Genomic DNA, 24,655 nt, shown 5'->3' on the forward strand with positions numbered 1-24,655 from the left:
GACAGTCATTTTTGGATATGTATCTGTACATAGGAGGGCAGTGAGACTTGTCTGCACAAGTCTGAGTGCCCCATCTAATAGATTTGAGGGCAGTGAGAAGTATCCAGGATAAATCAAAGTAAAACATCATTCTGAATCATCTTGGTTGGGAAGAAGAAAACTGTTCTTCTATATAAGATTTAATTTAGCAAATTGTTTCTGTTCCATAAGAGCTTTTCTAAGCTATAACTCTTGCTTTAATAAATGTATGTGTTCTTTTCTTTTTGGTTAGGTGGGAGACTGGGACTTGAACATAATATCCAGCTTTTTTCTGTGTATGTGGTATGGAGGAATTGAACCCAGGTCTTCATGCATGCTGGGCAAGCACTCTATCACTAGGTCAAACTCTCAGTTAACTTTGAACATTTCTATGGCCAACTATAACTAAAGCATTCCTTTTCAGAGAATATGGTGTATTTTGTACTGGTGAACCCAAAATAGTATTCTGTAAATATGTTGGGGGAAATCCAGGTATCAAGGAAGAATCATCGAATATTCAATTTACACATCAAAAAAGTGAAGCCAAGTAATTGTTGTAGTGTGTGTGTGTGTGTGTATGTGTGTGTGTGTGTGTGTGTTAAGTTACTGGAGCTAAAATAAAAAGAACAAAACAATAAATTACCAATAAACTTTTTTTTAAATAACCTAACCTTTAAAAGTCTAGTTATCCTGATGATACAATGCAACACACATGTATTATATGGATTTTTTTTGCTTAAATATAATAAACGACATTGTAGGACTGGTTATCAAAGGAAATTCAATCAAAGAAAATTTAATCTAAAAAAATCATATGCATTGAACAATCTGTTACCTCTCCCCTATAATACCACAGATATACAGATATGCAGCAGTGTTAAGACAAAGTTATGTTACATAACTTTTTTTAAATTGGTCATGGAGCTTGAACTCAAGGCCTGGGCATTGCACATGAGCTCTTTTTTGACCACTTTGAGTCACAGCCCTACTTCTGGTTTTTGAGTGGCTAATGGGAAACAAAAGTCTCATGAAAACTTTGAACCACAATCCTCAGATCTCAGCCTCCTAAGTAGGTAGGACTAAAGGCGTGTGCCACAGGCACCCAGCAAATGATTCTTTTTTGCTTTTGTTTTTGAAGTACTGGTATTCAAACTCAAAGCCTTACTATTGTTTAGTAGTTACTGTACCACTTGAGACAGGCCCAACCCTATCTCACATACTCTTGAAGGTACAAATAATGAAAATGATAAAAGGCACAAGAACCAAAGGACATACTTATTAAAGCAATGAATACTCCATGTCAATATTTATTCTTAATGGTTTATTTTAATGCAAATATTACAATTGATACTACAATACAATCTTTTGGCTATCTTGATATATCTTTCTAAAAGTATCTATTTCACCAGTTATTTCCACTATTTAAAGTTTCAGTGACTTCTCACGTATATCTGCTTGGCACTGGAGTATGCTAAAACCCCTTAAGTAGAGAGCTCCCCTATACCCCAGCAATTCCACTACTTGGCATTTACCCAATCGTCCAGAAACAAGGACATACCAAATCCACTAGCACAGTGATGTTCATTGCAGCACTATTTACCATAGCAAAGATATGGAACCAACCCAGATGCCCCTCAGTTGATGAGTGGATAAACAAGATGTGGTATTTATACACAATGGAATTCTATGCTGCTGTCAGAACGACATCACCCCATTTGTAAGGAAATGGAAAGACTTAGAAAAAAATCATATTAAGTGAAGTAAGCCAGACTCAAAGGAACATAGGTTCAATGGTTTCCCTCATTTGTCATAATCAGTAGAAACCTTGGGCTCTCCTACCAGAGATTTACAATAAAGCAAAACCAAGATACATAAGTCCATATAGGATGAGGCTAAATGAAAGGACCTCCAAGATATAGAAACAAAAGCCATATAATGAGGGATTGTTATCCTTAATGTACTATCTTATCTCTCATCTCTTTTGCTGTCCCTTGGTTATCTCATATGGTTACAGTATTTTACCTTGTTATCTGATATACTGTATATATATTTATTTGGTTATTTTAGATTGGATAGGGAAGGGGGGAAAATAAGATGAGGGGCGGGGGTGTGGGAAGGGAAATGGGGACCAAAACATGAGAAAGGGTATCAATATTTGTGAAGTAATGCACCTTCTATCTGGTGAATATAATGTAACCCTTCTATTAATTACAATAAAAATATATAAAAAAGGATAAGTGTTGGATTTGGGCTCAGCCTTTGTCTATTTATATGCAATGAGTACAAATAAGCATATGAAGCTCTATAATTTGACAGGAAGAAAAGTGATAATAGAATGTGCTTTTGCTCCAGAGTAGGTCCAGATGAGTCCTGTAAGCCACATACAGTGCTGAATGAAGTTCTAGATAAGAAAGAAGTAATGACAAGAGTTAGTAATATTTAAGCCCCTCAAACAAAAACTGAACAAATTATGTGTCTTACATCAAATAACTGGGTTGATATATGAAAAAAATTCAAATATACTATTCATGTAAGTGTAAAGTATTTGAAGCTTGATTATGGACTTTTTTCAATAAAGAAATAGACTAATCAAAGAAGAATGGGATCAACCATAAAAATTCAGTAATTAACAAGCTACACATTTTTTAATGTATTCATTTCTGTTAACTCTGTAATTAGATAAAGTAATCTGATTTGTGTGGCATAATTTGTTAATAAAATAATAATGTATAGTTACCATTTTGTTAAAAATGTACTCATAAATAGACTTCACAAAAAATTTGTGATAATTTGACAAAAGGAATGTTTTTATATTTTCAAGAGATTTTTAAGCTTCATATTTTTATGAAACTATTTGTCATCATATATGATTTTCTAATGTGGATGAAACATCTGAATAAGCTCTAAGCATTTTGTAATAAAAATACAGATCCACTAATTCTCTTTCACAAATGCTAACTCTAAAAGGTTTACCTTGTTTTTCTAAATCTTCATGACATAAAATATGTTTATTTTCAATCACAATTTGTCCTGCTGCCTCATTGCTGTGAAACAAGGCTGAGGCAGATACTATTGCTAAGGAAGTTTAGCTGTTAAAATATGCATCTGTTCTCTGTCAGTTTGACTATGTTAGTAGACCCATGATAACATCTGAAAAAAAAAAAGTTTAAACACATCACACCAAGGTTTATGTCCCTAGCATTAACACTAAAACACAGAAACCACTGAAATGTATTTCCTGGGACATTTTCCCCAAGTTTTGTGTTTCTCTGAATCCATTACTTTGGACTATTACTTACTTCCTAGAATTTGTCAAACTAATGAATTCAAAGAAATGAAACAAATGCACTATCTCATTTCTTTCCATCTCCCTCTTCTCTCTCTTCCACAGAAAGGGCAATACCAATAGCACTGAACAAGTCTCATTAAGCCACAAAGTTATATCACAAGAATTCCTTCCTGCAATTTCTATACAATTGATTTAAATGATCAAAAGAATACACCCATTAGTTTGATTACAATGTGTAAATATGTATATATAAATATATATCTTATATTTCTTTAACCTTTAGGAAATTAAGTATATTGGTTAAAAATGCAGTTTACTAGGGCTACACACTCAAAGAATAATGCACTTGAGGGGTTGGGAGTATAGCCTAGTGGTAGAGTGCTTGCCTAGCATGCATGAAGACCTGGGTCCTACTCCTCAGTACCACATGCACAGAAAAATCTAGAAGTGGTCCTGTGACTCAAATGGTAGAGCACTAGTCTTGAGAAAGCCCAAAGACAGTGCCCAAGCTCTGACTTCAAGCCCCAGGACTAGTAAAAAAGAATTATGTATACATTTATTTGTTTATTTGAATCAAGGAAGGGAAGGGGGAAACAAGATGATAAGACAAAGGACAAAAGGACAGTGTAACAGCGCTACTCACAAGACAAGATGTTGGAAATGAACTTTTACAGCTTGGGAGGTGGAGGGAGGGAGAGAGAGTGAAAGAAAAATATGGGATGGGATAAAAATGTTAAAAAAGGAATATACTCACTACCTTACAAATGTAACTATAACCCCTCCATACATCACCCTGATCATAAAAAAAATAATGCACTTAAGAGATGTGTAATTTTTTTTGTGTGGGACATAGGGCTTGAACTCAGCCTGGGCACGGTCCCTGAGCTCTTCAGGTAAAGGCTACCACCCTATCCCTGGGCCTGGGCATTGTCCCTGAGCTCTTTAGCTCAAGGCTACTGTCCTACCCTTGAACTAAGCCCCACTTCCCATTTTCAAGAGGTTAATTGGAGATAAGAGTCTCAGGTCTTTTTTTGTGCCCGGGCTGGCTTTGAACCTTGATCTTCAGATCTCAGCCTCCTGAGTAGCTACGATAACAAGGATGAGCCTCCACACCTAGCTGAGATTTGTAAATTCTTTTGTTCACCAAACACTCCTTAGCCTTTTACATTGAAAAAACTTAGACCTTTGAAAGTATAAAAATTTAGTAGCTTTTAGTATAAATTTCAATGTTATACAACCATCACCACTATCTATATAGCAAATCCTAGATTCCTTGCCCCTGAAAAGAAATCTATCAGTACCTGCTATACCTGTAAACTGTCACTCCAAATTTTCTTCCTCTCCTAGCTCTGCTAACCACATAACTACTCTTTGTTTGATTTGCATCTCCCAGAAAATTTCCTAAGAAGGAAATCACATAATAATATTTTTTGTGTCTAGCTACTTTCATGTAGCTAACACATTTAAGGCACATCCATGTAGTATGTATCTTCACATTATTTTTTATGACTAAGTAAAGAAAATTCAGAATGGGAGTTTGGCCTAGTGGTAGAGTGCTTGCCTTGCATGCACGAAGACCCAAGTTTGATTCCTCGGTACTGCATACATAGAAAAAAGCTGGAAGTGGTGCTGTAGCTCAAGTGGTAGAGCTCTAGCCATTGAGTAAGCCCAAGGACAGTGCTCAGGCCCTAAGTTCAAGGCCCAGAACTGGCAAAAAAAAAAAAAAAGATAAAAAAATGCTATTATATGGATGTACCACACATTAGTTATTTGTTGATTAATGAACATTTGAGACTTCCTTTTTTTAGTTGTTATAAGGCTGTGTGGGTCAAATTTTTGTGTTACATATTGCATATATAGTAGTTATACATTTAACTTTTCTGAGAAACTTACAAGCCATTTTCCAAACTAGTTGTATCGTTTTCCAGTTTCTCTACAACCTATTATAAATTTTTGTCTTTTTTATTTATTATAGCCATTTTAATGGTCTTGAAAGTATTTTCACTAAAGTTGGACTAAAATCATGGATGGCTTATAAAATTAAAATATTTTCATGCTTTTTTTTTTGTCAGTTGTGGGACTTGAACTCTGGGCCTAGACACTGTCCCTGAGCTCTTCAGCTCATGGCTACTGCTCTACCACTTGAACCACAGTGCCACTTCTGGTTTTCAGGGTGTTAATTGGAGACAAGAGTCTCATGGAATTTATTGCCAGGGCTATCTTTGAACCATGATCCTCAGATCTCAGCCTCCTGAGTAGCTAGGATTATAGAAATGAGCCACCAGTGCCCAGCTCTATTTTCATGTTTTTAATTGGCTAATTGTATATCTTCTTTGGGGAAATGATTATTAAGATCACTTGTCTATACTCATTAACTAACTTATATAACTATAATCCCTCAATATCACATTTTCAATAAACTAAAAAAATAATTTGGCCATTTTTATTTATTATCCTAATAATTGTATTTTATGTCAGGGTGATGTATAGAGGAGTTACAGTTACATTTGTCAGGTAGAGTGTACATTACTTATTGAACATTGATATCCCTTCCTATGTTTCTGTTTCCCTTTCTCCACTCCCCCGATCATCTTGTTTTTCTCTTTCCCTTCTCTCTTTCAAATAAACATGTATACAATATTCCAGGGAACAAAGTCAGATACAGTAACAATAAGAGATAAACCATAAGGAGGGAAGGAAGGAGGGAGGGAGGGAGGGGGAGAGAGAGAGAGAGAGAGAGAGAGAGAGAGAGAGAGAGAGAGAGAGAGAGAGAGAGAGGGAACAATAAATAACTTCATAAAGTATGTTAAGAACAACAATCAAAAAATAAACCTCGTTTCCATATCCTGGAGTTCATTTCACATACCCTCATTCTATATGACCATATGCACATAGCTTTTGAACTATCATTTGTCATTTTTTTGCCAGTCCCGGGCTCGAACTCAGGACCTGAGCACTGTCCTTGGACTTTCTCAAGGCTAGAGCTCTACCATTTGAGCCTCAGCACCACTTACAGCTTTTTTCTATGTATGTGTTACTGAAGAATTGAGCCTGGGTCTTAGTGCATGCTAAGGCAAGTGCTCTACCACTAGGCCAAACTCCTGGCCCTTCATTTGTCCATTTTTGTAATAGGTTGTTTACTTTTTAATTGAGCTGTAAAATCTGCTTATGCATTCTAGATACAAGGTTATTATCAGATATGTGATTTGCAAATACTTTTTTTCATCCTATGTAACTGTTTTTTCACATTTTACTGAGTATTCCTTGAAAAAAAGTTTAAATTTTGATAGCCATATTTTTTTGATTTCCTTTTCTCCTTCCTTCCTTTTTTCCTTCTTTCCCCTTCCCCTTCCTTTTCTCTCTCCTTTCCTCTCCTCTTTCCCTTCCCCTTACATTCTCTTCTCTTCTTTCATATGTGTTTGTTAGATATAAAACCCTGGTCTCACACATTATATAGACACTCTACCACTGAACTATACACCCAGAACTATTTTACTTATGTTGTTTATGTTACATGCATCATAGGTAAGAAATTGTTGGCTAATCTATATTCATGAAGATTTACATTTAGGGTTTGTTTAAAAGCTTTATAGTTTGATGTCCTGAATTTAAGGCATCTGCTCCACTTTGAATTGATTCTTGAACACAGTGCCAGCATACGGTATATATAAATTGTATTCTTTTATATTTCTCTCTAAATAACTGAGAAACTTATTTTTTTAATAGTCCTGGGCCTTGAACTCAGGGCCTCAGCACTATCCTTGGGCTTTTTCCTTAAGACTAGTACCCTGCCACTTGAGCAACAGCACCACTTCCATCTTTTCTATGCAGGTGGTATCAAGAAATCTTTTGTGCATGTTAGGCAAGCACTCTACCACTAGACCAAACTCCAGCCTCCCCCCCCGAAAAAAAGAGGACTTTTACAATACAAATTTATTCAAAGAAAAGAGGTAAATGCCCAAAGGTACAGGAAGAAGTCTGTTTGACTTATTTATTTGTGGTAGATTCTGAGGGCCAGTGCAAGAGGTTGTCTAGCATCCTTTTCTTCATTCCAATCATATCTGGAAGTTCTCCAGCATGTGAAAATGAATAACTAAAACCCAAGTCAAAAACCTAATAAGGGAAGAGAGATGACAGGGGAAAGAAGGAAAAGCAGAAGACAACATGGAGAGTCTGCAGGGATAAATGAGAGGAAAAAAAACAGCATCACAGAGAGTTTCCCAGAAGTACCAAGAAACTGTAGCTGAACAGATTCAAGAGTTACCCTGGAGAGGAACTGGGAAAGGAAGAAGGAGAAAGGAATCACATGCTATCTGCTTCCTCATCCAAGTTCTCTGCATATTACAACTGGGAATTTGAGCCTAGAAAAAGACTTCCTCTACACGTCCTTCAAGAGTCACTGGAAATGACATCAACTAACACTTGAAACTGAACTGTATCTTTCTGAATGGACTTTTTTTTTTTGCCAGTCCTGGAACTTGAACTCAGGGCCTGAGCATTGTCCTAGGGCTTTCTCAAGGCTGGTGGTCTACCACTTAGCAACAGCATCACTTCCAGCTTTTTCTGTGTATGTAGTACTGAGAAAACACAGGGCTTTGTGCATGGCTAGGTGAGCACTCTATCACTAGGCCACACTCCCAGCCCCTGGGTGGGCTTTTAAGATTTTCTTCTGATATTAGGAAGAGATTTTTCCCAAAAGAATATTTGTAAGATTTTCATGCAATTCACTACTAGACAGAAAGAGAAAACAACCATGTCACTTTCTTAATAAGATCTGGAACAAGAATCAGAGTAAACAAATGAGATAGGTGAATAGGCAAAGCAACACCTAGTGTCTAAAGATGATTGCTTTACAGAAGCTTGAAAATTTGGTGTTTCAAGGTTCACTCCATAGTATTTGACTATGTTCAACACTTTTAGTTTCAACTCTCTATCAATTAAGTTGTTTATTTTTCAAATTGAAAGCTTGTTATTAAAGTACGCTTTGAACCAATTTAATAGAAAAACAGAAGTTTTTATGTACATTACATACAGCTTTCATCCTGTCTCTATTACTTTTCACTTCTAGAAAATAACATTTTAAATAAATTTTTAGGGTAAGAAATTCAGAACACTTAAGAATAAATTAATTTTTCTCTGTATTAAAAATTCTTATCATAAGCCAGGATATGATAAGGACACCTGCTCAGCTATGTTCATCTCTGCACTATTCATAATAGCCAGGTGAAGGATTCCCTACTGCAGATGAATGGATACAGAAAATGTGGTATATATACACAATGGAATTCTACATAGGCCACAGACAAGATAAAATAATGGCATTCACAGGGAAGTGGATGTATCTAGAGTGAATCATGTTGAGTGAGACAAGTCAAGACCAAAGGAACAAAAGGCGCATGGTATCCTTAATATGTGGCTATTAGATCCAAACAGTACAAGAGCGAGGACTCAATATTTGCATACCCATTGCTATGGACATGGTCTTGGAAATATAAACACAACTACATAGACATAAAAATTTATGACTCTATAGACATAATGTTTATTACACAGACTAATATGTATCTATGACATACAAACTCTCAGTCTAATTTTAATTATGTTCTAAAATCTAAGTGCCAGTGATTGTATATTGAATACTTGTTTGTTAAATATGTCATTTGAAATATGATGTAAAAATCAATGTTAATAAAATTCTTTAATAAAAAGTCATAATGGTAAAAAAAATTCTTAGCCACATGGTAATATGTATCTGTAATTACAGTCAGTAACCATAATATGTGGTAAGCAGAAGAAAAGGATCACAAGTTGGAAGCTGTCCTAGGGCTAGCCTGAACTACATAGCAAACCCTGCTTAAAAACAAACAAACAAACAAAAAAACAAGGTCTAGGATGTAGCATAGTAGTAGGATGCTTGCTTGGCATGTACAAAGCTCTGGGTACAATCTCTAACACCACAAAAAATTCACAGACAAAATACCCTTGCCTATTTTGTCATTAGTAAATCAAGAGAACTAGTCTGTAACAGTATGTGTCTACTTAATTGCACTGGGATAATAGGAAATTAACTAAACCATTTAGTAAGAAATATACTAACTTTACAAAAAAAACTACTAGAAGCTTTAAATGTCTTATATAAGAAACAACTGAATAACTTAAACAGCTACCCAACATGACCCAACCTACAATCCAATAGGTCAATGACCCAGTGGATTGATAGGAAATTATCCTATTCAACTATAGAAATTTTTCTGTCATTATTCCTCAGAAAAGAAGAGCAAAATGGACTATGTTACTAGTACATGTTCAAGAGGGAAAATGTTAAGTAGACTTCTACAAAATAAGAGCTTTTTATTCTCAAATGAGACAACCCAAAAAGCAGGAGACCAGATGGTCCCATTATGCCTCTTTTTAAACTAATACAATGAGCAATTCTAGTAGTGACATCTGGATACCATTAGTTGATAGCAATTCTAGTACTGGTATGTTGAGATATAATTAAGAGGACCTGAATAAATGATGAAAAGGTCAAACCACTGTTTGGTTAAAATGTTAAAAGAATAGATGCTTATAAAAAATTACCTGAAAAGGGCAGCTGATAGAGAGTACTAGGAGTATGAGGAGAAGCAATTTAACCTGGAGAAATCCTGCTACATCAGCGAAAGGGCACCTGGGATATTATATCAACAGTAGTGGAATGAGACACTGAAACTTATGCTGAAAACTGTTAAAAACGTGACCTTAAAGTGAGAGCAAATACCAAGGATGTCTTGGAAGAGACAAAACTATCTGTTTACATCCAAATTGTCCAACTGTAAGAGGAATATACAAGGTAGCACTCTGGAGTAGAACAAGGTATGCAGCTTTTAGTAGAGCATAGAGATAAACTTTCTATGTCCTCAAATTTCTGAGACTTAAAAAGGGAAGATTAAGAGTTTAATGTTGGTTATGTATAAGATAGGACAGAAAAGCAAGTAACTAACATAAGGTTTCATTTTCAAATCAATTTTAAGTTAATACTAAGGTAGTTTTACTTCTCTTTTGTAATATAATTTATAAATCAGAGGAACATTGTCCCTAATAATTGCAACAGAAAGGATTGAAAGATACTTTCTGTATTGAAAGTATTGAAAGATGTTGGAGGGTCACACCTGTAATCCTAGCTATTCAAGAGACTGAGACTAGGAGGATGGTAATTTGAAGGCCGTCGAGGCAGAAAAGTCTGTGAAATTTCATCGTCAATTAGCAAGCAAAAATCTGGGGAAGAGGCCAGAAATGGACAGAGGGCCATCAATCAAGTAGTAGCTATGAATAAGAAAGCTAGAAGCAATAGACATTTTATGCAAGACCCCATACTGGTAAAAAAAAAAAGTATTAAAAGGAGTTGTCATAACCCAACCTACAGATAGATAATAGGACTATTCAAATATTTCATATGGATCTGTAGGTATTCATTAAAATAATTTGCATAGATAAAAGGTGTGTGTTGCCTTTATTCAAAAGTATACCATGAAAATCATTTGGAAAATAAAATGACTTGGAATAATAGCAAGACTTCAATTCTGAGAAGACAACCCCTCTATTCTACCTAGAAATAATCTGCTGTGTCATGTTTTCAATGTCCCTTCTGAGTAACTATGTCTTCATGTACAGCTCCTGTTAAAGAGGGTTTTCAGTTCATGTCATTCACCTTCATCTGATTCCCTTTAACAATGTAGTAGACAAGAGATAGACAGAGGCCTAAGGTAACCTCTACCTGCAACTTTATGGCCATCGAGGCTTATTTTAAAATGTGTGGAGTATCAATCAGGTTCAGAAATTTTATCTAAAGGATATATAAGAATAGAGCTAAGAACTGGTGGTATTAGAGTTAAAATGCCATGCGGATCATTCTGAAATATTTTAGGCCCTGCACAAAACAAGGCAATAAAGTAGGTCAGGAAAAAAGGAGAACACCTGATTCATAGACAGCAATTGCCTGTAGTTACTTTGGCGCCTGTCCTTCCTGAGGAAATTAGCTAATCTTTGTTGGATTTCCTATTTTATAATAAACACTACCATATTTGAGCTACTATATCTAGGCTTCTCTTTCTCGAAATAGTTTAACTAAAGTAAAAGGAATGTCCAAAATATGAAGTTACTGATTTTCTTGTAAAACTCAAGAGGTAAGTTATTTTTCAGCCTGCTGAATTTTAATGAAGATGATAAAGCAATTTTATCTACTAATTCCTTATTCCTATTTTCCTTCATCAGGTATTTTGAATGTAACTACCACAAGTTAAGATACTGGTACACAAAAAGGCACAGCCTTTTATTTTGGAAACTTGTAAAGCAATACAAAGTAAAAAAAAAAATAGTTAAGATACCCACTAACCACAGGGTATTATCAGACAAAGCAAAAGGTATATCCACTTAATAATGGGTGATGAAGGAAAACACCAGTAGAATATTTACCCTTACACAGGAAACAGTGCCAGGTAAAAAATGGAGAATACTGTCTATCCAGGGATAGCTCAGTAGCAAGGTGTTTCCCCAGCAAGTACTATGTCCTAGGTTTGATCTCCAGTATCAAAAGAGGAAACACACACACACACACACACACACACACACACACAAAGATTAAATAACATGTTCTAGGAAGAAGGAAAAAAAAAACATCAAAATGTTTTAACTTAAAAAATCTCCTATGTGTTCTGGAATCTAAAAGGACTGTCTTGAAGGCCAGCACGGAATACTGGTGTGGATACTGTTGTGAAAGAAGGAGGAGAATATTATCATTAAGCAAAACAATGCGAAGACATTCAGTTGGGAGGGCACTGAAGGGATCTAGCATAGAATGGCATAACTTGAAATGTGTTTTGTAAAATTTACTCTGGATGCTCTGAAGAACAATAATAAAAAAAGACAAAGGCCAAAGTGGAAAGACTAGTTAGGAGGTTATGGATGGAGATAAGGCAGTTCTGAGAGGGGAAATTTTCAAGACCTATTTTGGAGGAATTAATAAGCTATTGAGTACAAAAATCTTTTCCAAATATGTTCAGATGCATATGTGTATAAGATGCAATATTCTATAGAATGTTTCTTTTGAAGGAAGTTTAGAGAGTATGCAAATAAAGTTTCTAATCATGTTGCCATTGTTTTGTTTCTTAGCCAGATAGATACATAGAAGTTCAATGTATATCTTAATACTTTCTGTATGTTTTAAACAGTTTCATTTAAGAAGATGTTGAACTACCTCATTCAATTTTTAAAATACATAGTTTAGTGCTATGATGTTTTCTGCAACAAAAATATTAAATATTAACTTCAGTTACTCCTTACTTGACTTGTTCTTTTTCCTTTTTTGTGGTACTAGGAACTTATGGCCTTGTGCATACTAGAGTCTAACATAAGCCATTTCCACAGGCCTTTAGTTTTTCCAGCAGCAACTAGCTATTTAGACTCAAACTGGAAATCCTCCTGAATTTGCCTTCTATATAGCCGGGAATGGACTATGTGTCACCATGCCTCGCCAGTTATTCTAATTCTTTAGCAACTCAAATATTTTTATTAGGACAAAAAGGAAAAAAATATCTGTCAATCTGTAACAAAAATCAGTATTCCTTGTTCTATTTGTGAGAACTAAATACACAACTAATACTTTGGGATATTAAACATGTCTAAAATACATAAAACCTTTCTGAGTCTTTTAAAGTAATATATTCCTGTTAAAAAAAAAGCATGGCTAAGAAAATGCGAAGACCTAAGTTCAATGCCCAGTGCCACCAGACAGATACATACATAATACATACATACATACATACATACATACATACACTGATACATAGATAGGCAAGTTTCTGATTTTACTGAAGCAAAAACCAGCTTTTAGCATTGTATTACTTTATTTTAAAAAGATTAAAATAAAATTTTTATTTTCCTGTTGCCAGTATTTTTTAATTACTTCACTATATTGTTGTTGATGTTTTTATAGTACTTGAGTTTGAACTCAGGCCCTTATGCTCACTAGGCTTCCTTGCTAAGCTGGCTCACCATCACTTGAGCCATGTCACTAATCAAGCTTTATGCTGGTTACTGTGAGAACAGATTCTCATGGACTTTGCTACATGGGCTGGCTTTGCAACCCTCTCAATTTCAGACACCTGAGTAGTAATGATCACAGGCATGAGCCACTGTACCCCAAACATACATATGTATATATACCTATATATGTATATATATGCACACATGTATGTATAGCCCTCTCTAACATTCAAGATAAAATATCTTTAATATGTATAGCATATTTTCTCCTGTTAATATGTATAGTATATTTTCTCCTATTCTATAGAATATCTGTTTCTTGGTCAAGTGTTTCTATGCTATACAGAAGTTTTTAATTTTGATGTAAACGCACTTGTCAATTTTGCTTTCTTTCCCCTGTTCTTCCGGGGTACTACCCAAAAGACCACTGCCTGTACCTGTCTCTTGAAGCATATACCCTGAGTTATTTTTCTACTGATTTTAACTTTTACATTAAGATCTTTAATCCACTGTGACTTGACTTTTTTAAAACAGAATGAGAGAGAAGGGTCACATTTTAATCATCTACATATGGATATGCAGTTTTTCCAGCACCAGTGCTGAGGAGGATATCTTGAATGTGTGTGTGTGTGTGTGTGTGTGAGTGTGTGTGTGTTGATAGGGTGGCAGCAAGGAGGAGGTACTAGAGACAAAAGGGGAGAATTTTATGTAATGAAGCTATCCTTCAGAAAACTTCAAAACACTTCCTTAAAAGGGAATTATACATGGTGGCATTTTATCAGATAATGGAGAGCTACCATTTTCCCATCATCTATAAGAGGAAGGAGGAGCCACAGATATGTTCTAATTTGAAGGGTCAATGATTTTCTTAAATTTCAGAAAATATCAAGTTACTATATGTTGGGGCCTGGTTGCCGTCTCTGGGGCCTGTTCTACATTCCAGCTCAGCAGCCATTAAAGGGCTTTGGTCAGGCATTCCTCGCATACCTCTCTTGAGGTATTTCTGTGTACATGACTCAACTGAACCCCCTAGAGCAGGTTCTCAGCCCCAGTGTGCTTTTCTGCACCGGTCCTGACCAGTATTTAAAAACCTGAAAGTATGTCCTGACCCTTGGTGATAGCACCTTGGCCTTTTTCCTATTGATTCCTCTTCCCTTTTCTACCTCCTCTTTCCCCCACAGTATACAACTAAGTGCCCAACACAATAAAGAGAGATCTGCTGCGCTTTTATGGCTGACACAGCTCCTGGCTCAGTGTTGTTTTCTCCCTGGTAATTGGGGGAGGGCTGGGTTATAGATACTTGCCATCTTGCTGGGCTCCATGGGACTTCTGGCTGGCCTTGGGTGTCCCTCTCATACCGGTGTTACTGGAGAGCAATAACTATATAAAACTGAATATATTTGGTACTCTAAAAACTGAACTATCTGAAAACTGAACTGACACAAACTGTCAGTTACCTTGAAAAGATTAAGAATACTGGAGTTTTCCTTACATCTTTCACAAGAAGATGCAAAGAAAGGAGGTGGGAAAACAACACACTTGGAGAAACATGTGAAACACACTAGGAACAGGTATAGAATGAAAATTTCCATTAAGATCATTGGCTAAAATTTTGCTTTTAACTAAAAAGTAATCTTATCTGAGTGGCAAGTGGTAAAGTAATTAAAAAGTCAGTTAATGGAAGAAACTGAAAAGTAATTAAAAGGCCAAACAGATGGATGGAGCTAACTGCAAGGAAACATTTATTAGATATGAATATTTCCACAAAACACAAAATAAGTATTGCTAGACTCATTTTAAAAATAAAGGTATTAGCCAGCAGTCAGTGGCTTTGCTTTTAATCCTAGCTATTCAGGAGGCTGAGATCTGAGGATTGTGGTTAGAAGCCAATTTCCATGAGTCTCAACTAATTAAACACACACACACACACACACACACACACACACACACACACACACACTCATGAGCACGAGCAAGTGCACAAGCCAGAGTTGGAGCTGTGCACAAGTAATAGAGTTCTAGCCTGGAACAGGAACTGGAAAGAAAGGAGATTAGAAGATAAGGAAAGACAGAAACAAGGGAAGGAGGGAGGGAAGGAGGGAGGGAGGGAGGGAGGGAGGGAGGGAGGAAGGGAATGTAGCTTAGTGGTAGAATGCTTGCCTAGCATTCATGAATCCCTGACTTGGATTCCTCAGCACCACATAAACAGAAAAGGCCAAACATGGCATTGTGGCTCAAGTGGTTGAGTGGTAGCCTTGGGCAGAAGCTCAGGGACAGTGCCCGGCCTGAATCCAAGCCCTAGGATGGTCACACACCAAGTACTAAGACTTATAGAGATCAAGTAACTTGAACAAAGTATTCTAAGATTATCTCAAAATGTCCAACAGTTTAACTCCAACAATATACTGCTCTATGTTGCTTCTTCTAACACTCAGTACTTGTCTGGAATTTCATCATAAGGGTTATTTGTCTTATATAACCAGAAACATTAATTCAGCTTTCTGGTTAAACCCTCATGCTTAAATGATACTTCAGAAGTTAAGTCAACTATTCAAGATCCAAATGGATTTTGTGTTGTTGTATATCTATGAACTATACTCTGATACAGAATCTACTATCAAAAACCATAAGAAAAACTTATACTGAATAAAACTTATACTGAGCAAAAATTCCTTAAAAGGTAACTTTTTTCCTTCCTCTATTATAGGATATCTGGGCTGTTTCCATAAATTGGCTAATGTGAATAGTACAGCAGCAAACATAGCTATGGAAGTAAAAACAGTAAATCTCTATAATACTATTTTGTACTTCTACTCAAGTTCAATATATGCACGCTCTAGACCAGCAATCATATTCCTAGTTGTGTAGCCACAGAAGTGCATTTTTATGTTTACCAAAGCTCAAGATGGTTCATCTCAGCACTATTTATAGCCATCTTGAAACAATTAAATGCCTATCATAAACAGAATGAAAGAAAAGATTACAATGGTAGAGTCACACAAGGGGAAAAATGAGCTATACCTAGATGTAACAATATGGATTTTTTTTTGCACATAAGAGATAAAAAGTTAGACAAAATTTCATATTTATGATTACATTTAAATAAAAGTCAAAGTCAGAATTGTGATGATTCTTCTGAAAAATAATGGGAGAGAAGGGTTTGTGAAATGCAGAAAATATTCTGTTTTCTTTGATCTGGGTGCTAGTTACATTAGCATGTTTATTTTATGAAAAATATCAAGTGTTACATTAATTTGTGTATTTTAAAAAATTTATACTTCAGTGAAAACTTCTTTCAAACATTACAGTATTTTGCTCTTGGAAGTTTAACAGCATAATACACCACAAATGTTGATATGTCAGTCTCTATACAGAGGCTGACAATAAAACAGGATTTTTTTTTTTTTTTTGTCCATCAATTGTGGGGCTTGAACTCTGGGGGCTCGCTGTCCCTGAGCTCTTCAGCTCAAGGCTACCACCCTACCTCTGGGCCTGGGTGTTGTCCCTGAGATTGTCAGCTCAAGGTTACTGCCCTACCCCTGGAGCCACAACCCCACTTACGGTTTTCCAGAGGCTAACTGAAGATAAGAGTCTCTCAGACTTTAGTGACTTTAGTGCCCAGGCTGGCTTTGACCTGCAATCCTCAGATTTCAGCCTCCTTAGTAGCTAGGATTATAGACGTGAGCCACCGCTCCTGGCTAAAACAGGATTTTAAAGGTGATTTTTTTCATTTCAATTATAGGCTAAAAGATAATCTACAAAGAATGGTATTCATTATCTAATAAGAAAATATATTTTTCGGGGCTGGGAGTATAGCCTAGTGGTAGAGTGCTCGCCTAGCATGCACAAAGCCCTGGATTTGATTCCTTGGTACCACGTACACATAAAAAGCCAGAAGTGGTGCTGTGGCTCAAATGGCAGAGTGCTAGTCTTGAGAAAGCCCAAGGATAGTGCCCAGGCCCTGAGTTCAAGCCTGGCGCCCCACCCCCCAAAAAAAGAAGAAAGAAAATATATTTTCCAATTCTAATTTCAAATCCTTTTATCATCCGTCTGCAATTAAACCTAGGAATTAAGCCAGGCCACCATATACTCATGCTAAAGTAAACATTTTAAATATAACTATTAGTAAGTAGTATTGTTTTACTCAGAATGCACTGTCAAAGTAAAATTATTCAGTTCTGCTACATTTACCTCATATTCTTACTATAAGAATGCATGGAGGAGTCTTTTAAAATACGGAGTTTGGAAAAGTATAACATGGTGATATGTTTTCTAAGAGTAAATTATCAAATAAAATGCTTTCCTTTTCACTTTACAACAGGACCTTTGAGAAAAATACTATGCAGATTAATATTTTATCAGAATGATACATTTCAAAATATCAACATTTTCCATCTGAGAATTACATATCCTTTCATTTGTAACTGAATGTCAATCCATAACCATCAAGATTTGAACTGTTTTCTTAAAAAGAGACAAAATGACAGAAACAAACACCTAGTAGATGATCTATTTAAGACGATGTTACCATTTCCTCTATTTAGAAAATTTTACCACAGATGGAAGATAAGCTTTTGATATAAATATTTTATTAACTACAAGAAGAAAAGGGGCAAAGAGAAAACACAGGCAGGAAATCAAAGTTTATTCAAAGGTTTCTTTGCAAAATAATCCTTGACAAAGATGAGTTAGTGGAAAGAACAATATCCTGAAGCACACTACAATAGTGTTCCTAATTAAGTTGATTTTGAAAAGTTATTTTACACTGTTAGTTCCCTGGAAATTTATTCAACTGTCTTAAACAGATAGAGTACAGGTTTAAGAGAAAGGAAAGTATCAGTATAGGGATTTTATTAATTTTAATGACCAATAGAATAGACTCTCCCAATGTGACAAGTTGTGGGAAGGCTTCATTGTATGAAATTTCCTTCCATACATTCTGATGACTTTCTTAGCAAGTGACATTAGAAATTAAATGATTACTACATAAAATTTCTTTAGAAATTATAAGACTAGGTTCCAAAAGAGATATGAACAACTACAGATGTGCCATCATTCAACAGAGATGACTTTAAGAAATCATCCCTTCAGTAAATTAAACTATGGCATTACTTTGTCAACAATGTTCAGTCTTTGACTAAAAACATTAATTTCACTCCTTTCTTCTACAATGAATGCCATAGAACTAATCTAGTGTGAAATTAAACAATCTATTTCAGAAAAAAAGCTATGAAGCATGCTAATATATTTTCAAGCTAATATTATATATAATGCAAAAACTGTTAAAACACTATATACCTACTGTCTTATTGTCATGAAATACTAACTTTAACTCAATATGTAATAAATGATGACCATGAATACTTATTTATCAAAACTAACTTTTACATTAGCTATTTTAAGAATATTAAACTCAAAACATGTTTTTTTTCTCATTCTAAAGAGTATAATTCTAAAGAGGGGAGGAAAAAAAAAACATCAAAAACACCAATTGGGCTAATCAGGCAAAGTAGAGGGTTAGTACAAATTCCTAAATTTGCTTTGTGCATAATGTGATCATACTATGTTGAGTATGAATAAGTTTTAGCTCTTAATTTTTTTCTCTAGGTTACATTTAGAATAGAACCTAATTTGTAAGTAAAATGAATACAATTAATGTGTTATCAATCAGCTTCTCTCTCTGTTATGTAATCCAGATTCAAGACTCTCTTATGAGCCTAGAAAGCAACTCAAACCTTTTTAAAAATGAAAGTACAAATGATTTAAATTCTCACTTACCCACAAAGATTACATACAAATAGTTCCATTTATGGAAGGCTGAGAAGTAACACTGTTGCTCCTTATACATCTTATATTTTATATTTTCAAATACTATGTTTGCATTCAAATTTCCAATGTCTAAGGAAGGCAATTTAAACAATTACTGTCTATTTATTCATTTAGTTATTTAATTTTGTAGCTAGCAATTCTATGTTTGAATTCACACCTTTTGCTTACCAGACAAGTGGTCGAGTACTTAAGACACACCATGGTTCATTTTACTTTAGTTATTTTCCCAGTTAGGGTTCCTACTTGTGCTTCTTCAACCTCTTCATTATGGAGATATATCACTCCTTGGATATGGGCATGTACTTCCAAGCCATCTTGTTTTTCGAGATAGGGTCTTGGGAACATTTTTTTTTTTGGTCAGGGTTAGTCACAAACCACAATTCTCCCATCTCTGTCTCCCACATAGCTGGGATTACAAATGTACCACCTTACCCAGCTAGTCTTTCCTTTCATGGGAGAGAAATCTTTCAGAAAGTTTATTAACTCAAAGCTGATTAAATGGATAATTATATATATAAACTTAAAATCAATTATTCTAGCTGAACACAGGTATATTTTATATATATTCATGCTGCCATTAAATATATAAACTTCTCATCCAGTAACTTTCATATTACACTATACACACATTCTGATGGATAATAGAAAATGTATATATGTATAGTATTACTTATTACTTGAAAATAAAAGTGTGTGGGTGAACTACAGTTCAGTGATAGAATATATGCTTAACATGAGTGATATTCCATCTTCATCATCACCATCCATATTGAAAAAACAGCAAATAAATAAAGTCACTTGAGCAAAGAAAAATAAAGCAAACAAATATGAACAGGTAAAGAATTCTGAAAACGAGTTTCTACTACCTAACACATACATTGAGGATAATCTGACATGTTCATATTGCATGGTAAAACTCTTGGACAATTAATATAACTATAAAAAAGAATGAAGAAAAATGATAAACAGGCTATGATTGAGGAGTGGATACTATCAGGAGAGGAGAAGGCCACCAGAAAGAGTAAATGATGATGAATATATTTCAAGTATTTCAAATAAAAATGAAACCTGTTAAAATTGTTTAAGGAAAAGGAAGGAAGATGAAGAAGAGAAGCTGAGAGGAGTCTGATTAGGATATGTTGCAGGAATGTATAAAAACATCACAATTAACCTCCCTTGTACAATTAATGTACATTTATATTATCTGTACAATTGCATCATAGATAGATAGATAGATAGATAGATAGATAGATAGATAGATATAGAGATGACAAATAAATTGTTATTATTTGGGATAGGGTTGTATCGTAGGGATAAAGTACTTTGATGGTATGCACAAGGCCCTTGATTTGAACATGAACAGCACATATAAATGAAATAAAATATAAGTATAAATATATGACCTGTAGCTTTATAATATTCTCATTTGGCAGGAGACTCAAACATAAATATACAGATTATCTTACGAATTAAGTAACTAGTTATAGCAAAAACTCATTTGTGTTCAGTATTTGAATATAATTGTGTTAATATTGACATATCTAATTCTAAATTTACGTTTTAAAAGTTGGTTATAATGGCAGTACATTATTAGATACATGTAAGATTATTATTAACTTAATCATACACAGTTAACGATATAATTTTCTTTTGCAGAATTATATATGCTTTAATATTTTTATTTCTCACAACTAACAAAAATTTAAAAATCTCCACTAAAATGTCAAAAAATACCTTTTATGTTAATTAGGATGCCTTAATACATGAAAAAAGACAAAAAAACTGAGCACTTTAAGGACACGCTGATTTCTATTTTGCCTTAGGTATGAAAGGTGAGAGTCACTGTACCTCACAAAGCAGTAAGTCAATGATGTGGAACACCATGCAGAGTGGAAACTTGGCAGTAAAAAGAGTGAGGAACCACTGTGATGCATACATATGAGCTTCCAGATTCAGATCACTAAAATGACTGTATAGGTCCGGTAGCTGTTCCTAAAAGTCAAAGTGAAAAGTATTATTGCTTTCCACAACTGCAATTTATACCAAATTGTCTGAGATCGCCTTAACTGTTCTCCAGCATTGGTTACATTTTATTACAAGTAATGACAAGAGGTGGGAATAAAGCATACGACAGATAATTGAGGAAAACACTTCTTTTTTTTGCTAGTCATAGGGCTTGAACTCAGAGCCTGGGTATCATTTGAGCCAGTAGAACCTCTTTCAGCTTTTTCTGTAGATGTAGTACTGAGAAATCGAATCCAGGGCTTCATGCACACTAGGCAAGCACTCTACTACTATGCCACAATCCTGACCCCAAATAAACACTTTTTGTGAACTAGCATGTTTGGCCATTTTTCATTTCTTGGGAAATGCTTGCTTTGACAGAAAACCAGTAGTTCAGAGAACACCTTGACTCAAGCATCAAGTTATCACCATTCTGGGCTCACTTCTTACATAGTTAGAAAAGAATATCTTCTTTTTCAACATATCAGTGTCATTTGAGATCCATGACATTATTTTAGTATATTTATGAGTATCTAAAAAATTTCAAACAACAAACTATTAAAAATCAATCTCCAGCACATTAAAATGGCAAAGTAAAATGATATACAAGTATAATACATGAAACTATCTCCTGAAAATGCTTTTATAATAGCTCTACCCTTTTCTCAAGTTAAACAAATAACTGCCTTTCAATAGAATGAAAGACAACGAACAATGGATGAGCATAGCTATGCCCACAAGTGAAGACATGCATAAGCTAACTGTTTTAAATTAAAAGATCACAGAGAAAAATTAAATCAGTTTTATATAAGATGTTCACAAGAAAACATTGAAACGTACCCATCCAGTGATTTAAGTAGGGTGTCCAAATGGTCATCAAGCTAATAGACCAAGAGGATTAACAGAAAAACATGGTTGAGCACCTGCAGAAAACTAAAGTTGGATCCTTCTTTGTCACCCTGCACTAGAATTAACTCCAAATGGATCAAAGACCTGGAGGTAAAAGCTGACACACTGAAAACTTTACAAGAAGGAATAGGAGATACACTAGGCCTCCTTGACACAGGTCAAAACTTTCTTAATAAGGACCAAGAATCATAACAAATCAGAGAAAGGCTGGATAAGTGGGACTGCATTAAACTGCAGAGCTTTTATATTAATTAGGAAGCCTACAGAGTGGGAGAAGATCTTCACCAACCAAACAACGGACAAAGGCCTCATATCTAAAATATATCAACAACTCAAAAAATTGAATCACTCCAAAACTAATCTCCAAAGTAACAACTATCCCATTAAAAAATGGGCCAAAGACTTAAAGAGAGTCTTCTCTGAAGAAGAAACAAAAATGGCCTATAGACACATGAAGAAATGCTCCACAACTCTGGTCATAAAAGAAATGCAAATCAAAACAACTCTAAGATTCCACCTCACTCCAGTTAGAATGGCCAGGATCAGGAAAACAAATAATAACAGATGCTGGAGGGGATGAGGCCAGGAGGGATCACTACTACACTGTTGGTGGGAGTGCAAACTCATTCAACCACTATGGAAAGCAGTATGGCAGTGCCTCAAAAGGCTAAACAGAACTCCCCTATGACCCAGCAATTCCACTACTTGGCATTTACCCAACCATCCAGAATCTAGGGCATACTAAATCTACTAGCACAACAGTGTTCATTGCAGCATTATTCACCATAGCAAAATATGGAACCAACCTAGATGTCCCTCAGTTGATGAGTGGATCAACAAATTGTGGCATTTGTACACAATGGAATTCTATGCTGCTGTCAGAAAAAACGACATGGCCCCATTTGTTAAGAAATGGAAAGACTTAGAAAAAATCATATTAAGTGAAGTAAGCCAGACTCAAAGGAACTTAGGCTCAATGGTTTCCCTCATTTGTCATAATCAGTAGAAACCTTGGACTCTACTAGCAGAGATCTGCAATAGAGCAAAACTTTGATACATAAGGCCATATAGTATGAAGCTAATTGAAAGGACCTCCAGGATATTGAAACAAAAGCCATATAACGAATGATTGTTGTCCTTAATGTACTATGTTATCTCTCATCTCCTTTGGTGCCCCTTGGGTATCTCATATTGTTACAGTATCTCACTTTGTTATCTGATATATTGAATTTATTTGTATTTGGTTATTTGAAATTTGATAGGGAAGGGGGGAAAACCAATACGGGGGGGGGGGGGGTTTGGGGGGAGGGTAATGGGTACCAAGACATGTGAAAGGGTATCAATGTATGTGAATTAATGCACCTTCTATCTGGCAAATATCATGTAACCCTTTTATTAATTACAATAAAAAATATTAAAAAAAAAGAAAAATGTGGTTGAGCATCTTCATCTCACACTTGCACTTCATTTACTAGACATACTTATTTGACTTTCAAAGCCATCAGAAATACTGACCTTGGAAAAACACAGAATCTCTTATAAAAGAAAGGTGAAAAGTATGTGACAGTTTGGATTTGAAGTGTTCCTACAAAAGGCTATGTTCTGAATGCTTTGTCTCCAGCTGCTAGTGCTATTTAGAGGTGATTGGATTATGGTTAGATCATTAATGATAACTTCACCAACAGTCATCAATTAATGAACTCATACCAGAAAGAAGAATGTAGGCAGGCACAAGTGGCTCACAACAACAATCCTAGCTACTCAAGAGACTGAGATCTGAGAATCATGGTTCAAAGCCAGCATGAGCAGGAAAGTCAGATGTATCTCCAATAAACGACTCAAAAAAAGCTGTAAGTGACACTGAGGCTGAAAGTAGTAGAGCACTAGCCTTGAGCAAAAAATCACAGAAACACTGCCCAGGTCCTAAGTTCAAGCTCCACCACCAACAAAAAAAAAAAGAAAAGAAAAAAGAAAAGAATATGATTGGAAGAAATAACTAGAACTGTGTCTTTTAAGGGTATATCCTGATCCTGCCTATCTCTCTGCTTTCTGTCACATGCTCCTGCCACTTTGATGTTCTGCTTAACTTTACACACAAAATAATGGAGCCAGTTTACCTTGGAATGGTACGTCTGAAAAATCATTCAAAACAAATTCTCCCTACCTTACATTGGTTATCCTAGGCATTCTGACATAGTGATTAATAACCTCAAATATGTGCATGGCAAAGTTCAACCTTTTATTATTTTATTTTTCCCAATAAAGACTTGATAAAATCATGTATTTCCTTCACATTTATTTTGGGTTCTAACAATCTTTTTAAAAACTGTATATAAATATGCTAGTAGACACATTGCAAATTCAAGATTTCTACCTTTAGCAAAACCTCACAAGTTTTCCTTCTGAAAACTCTGGTCAATAATTTTTCCCTTCCTTGATCTCTTTTTACCATGTAATGTTTTATATATATCAGAGAATATATTTCTCACGCCTATATATTCATAAAAACATTATGAAATCATCAATATGGGATTCGAAAACTATGGAAAAATTAATGTTTCTTAATTATGGTATTTTAGGTAT

At 35.1% G+C, this 24,655-nt stretch overlaps 1 protein-coding gene across 3 annotated transcripts in view; it reads right to left on the minus strand.

Annotated features, from left to right (window-relative positions):
- Rabgap1l (RAB GTPase activating protein 1 like) overlaps positions 1-24,655 on the minus strand; it is a 452,094-nt gene that overhangs the window by 162,833 nt on the left and 264,606 nt on the right. For all 3 annotated transcript variants that reach the window (XM_090340389.1, XM_090340388.1, XM_090340390.1), the window contains one exon: positions 21,008-21,151. In XM_090340389.1, the coding sequence (XP_090196515.1) occupies positions 21,008-21,151 (144 nt within the window). The remainder of the gene's footprint in view (positions 1-21,007; positions 21,152-24,655) is intronic.

The sequence above is a fragment of the Megascapheus bottae genome, chromosome 10 (assembly GCF_031878675.1).
Source record: "Megascapheus bottae isolate mThoBot1 chromosome 10, mThoBot2.hap1, whole genome shotgun sequence".
Classification (NCBI taxonomy): domain Eukaryota; kingdom Metazoa; phylum Chordata; class Mammalia; order Rodentia; family Geomyidae; genus Megascapheus; species Megascapheus bottae.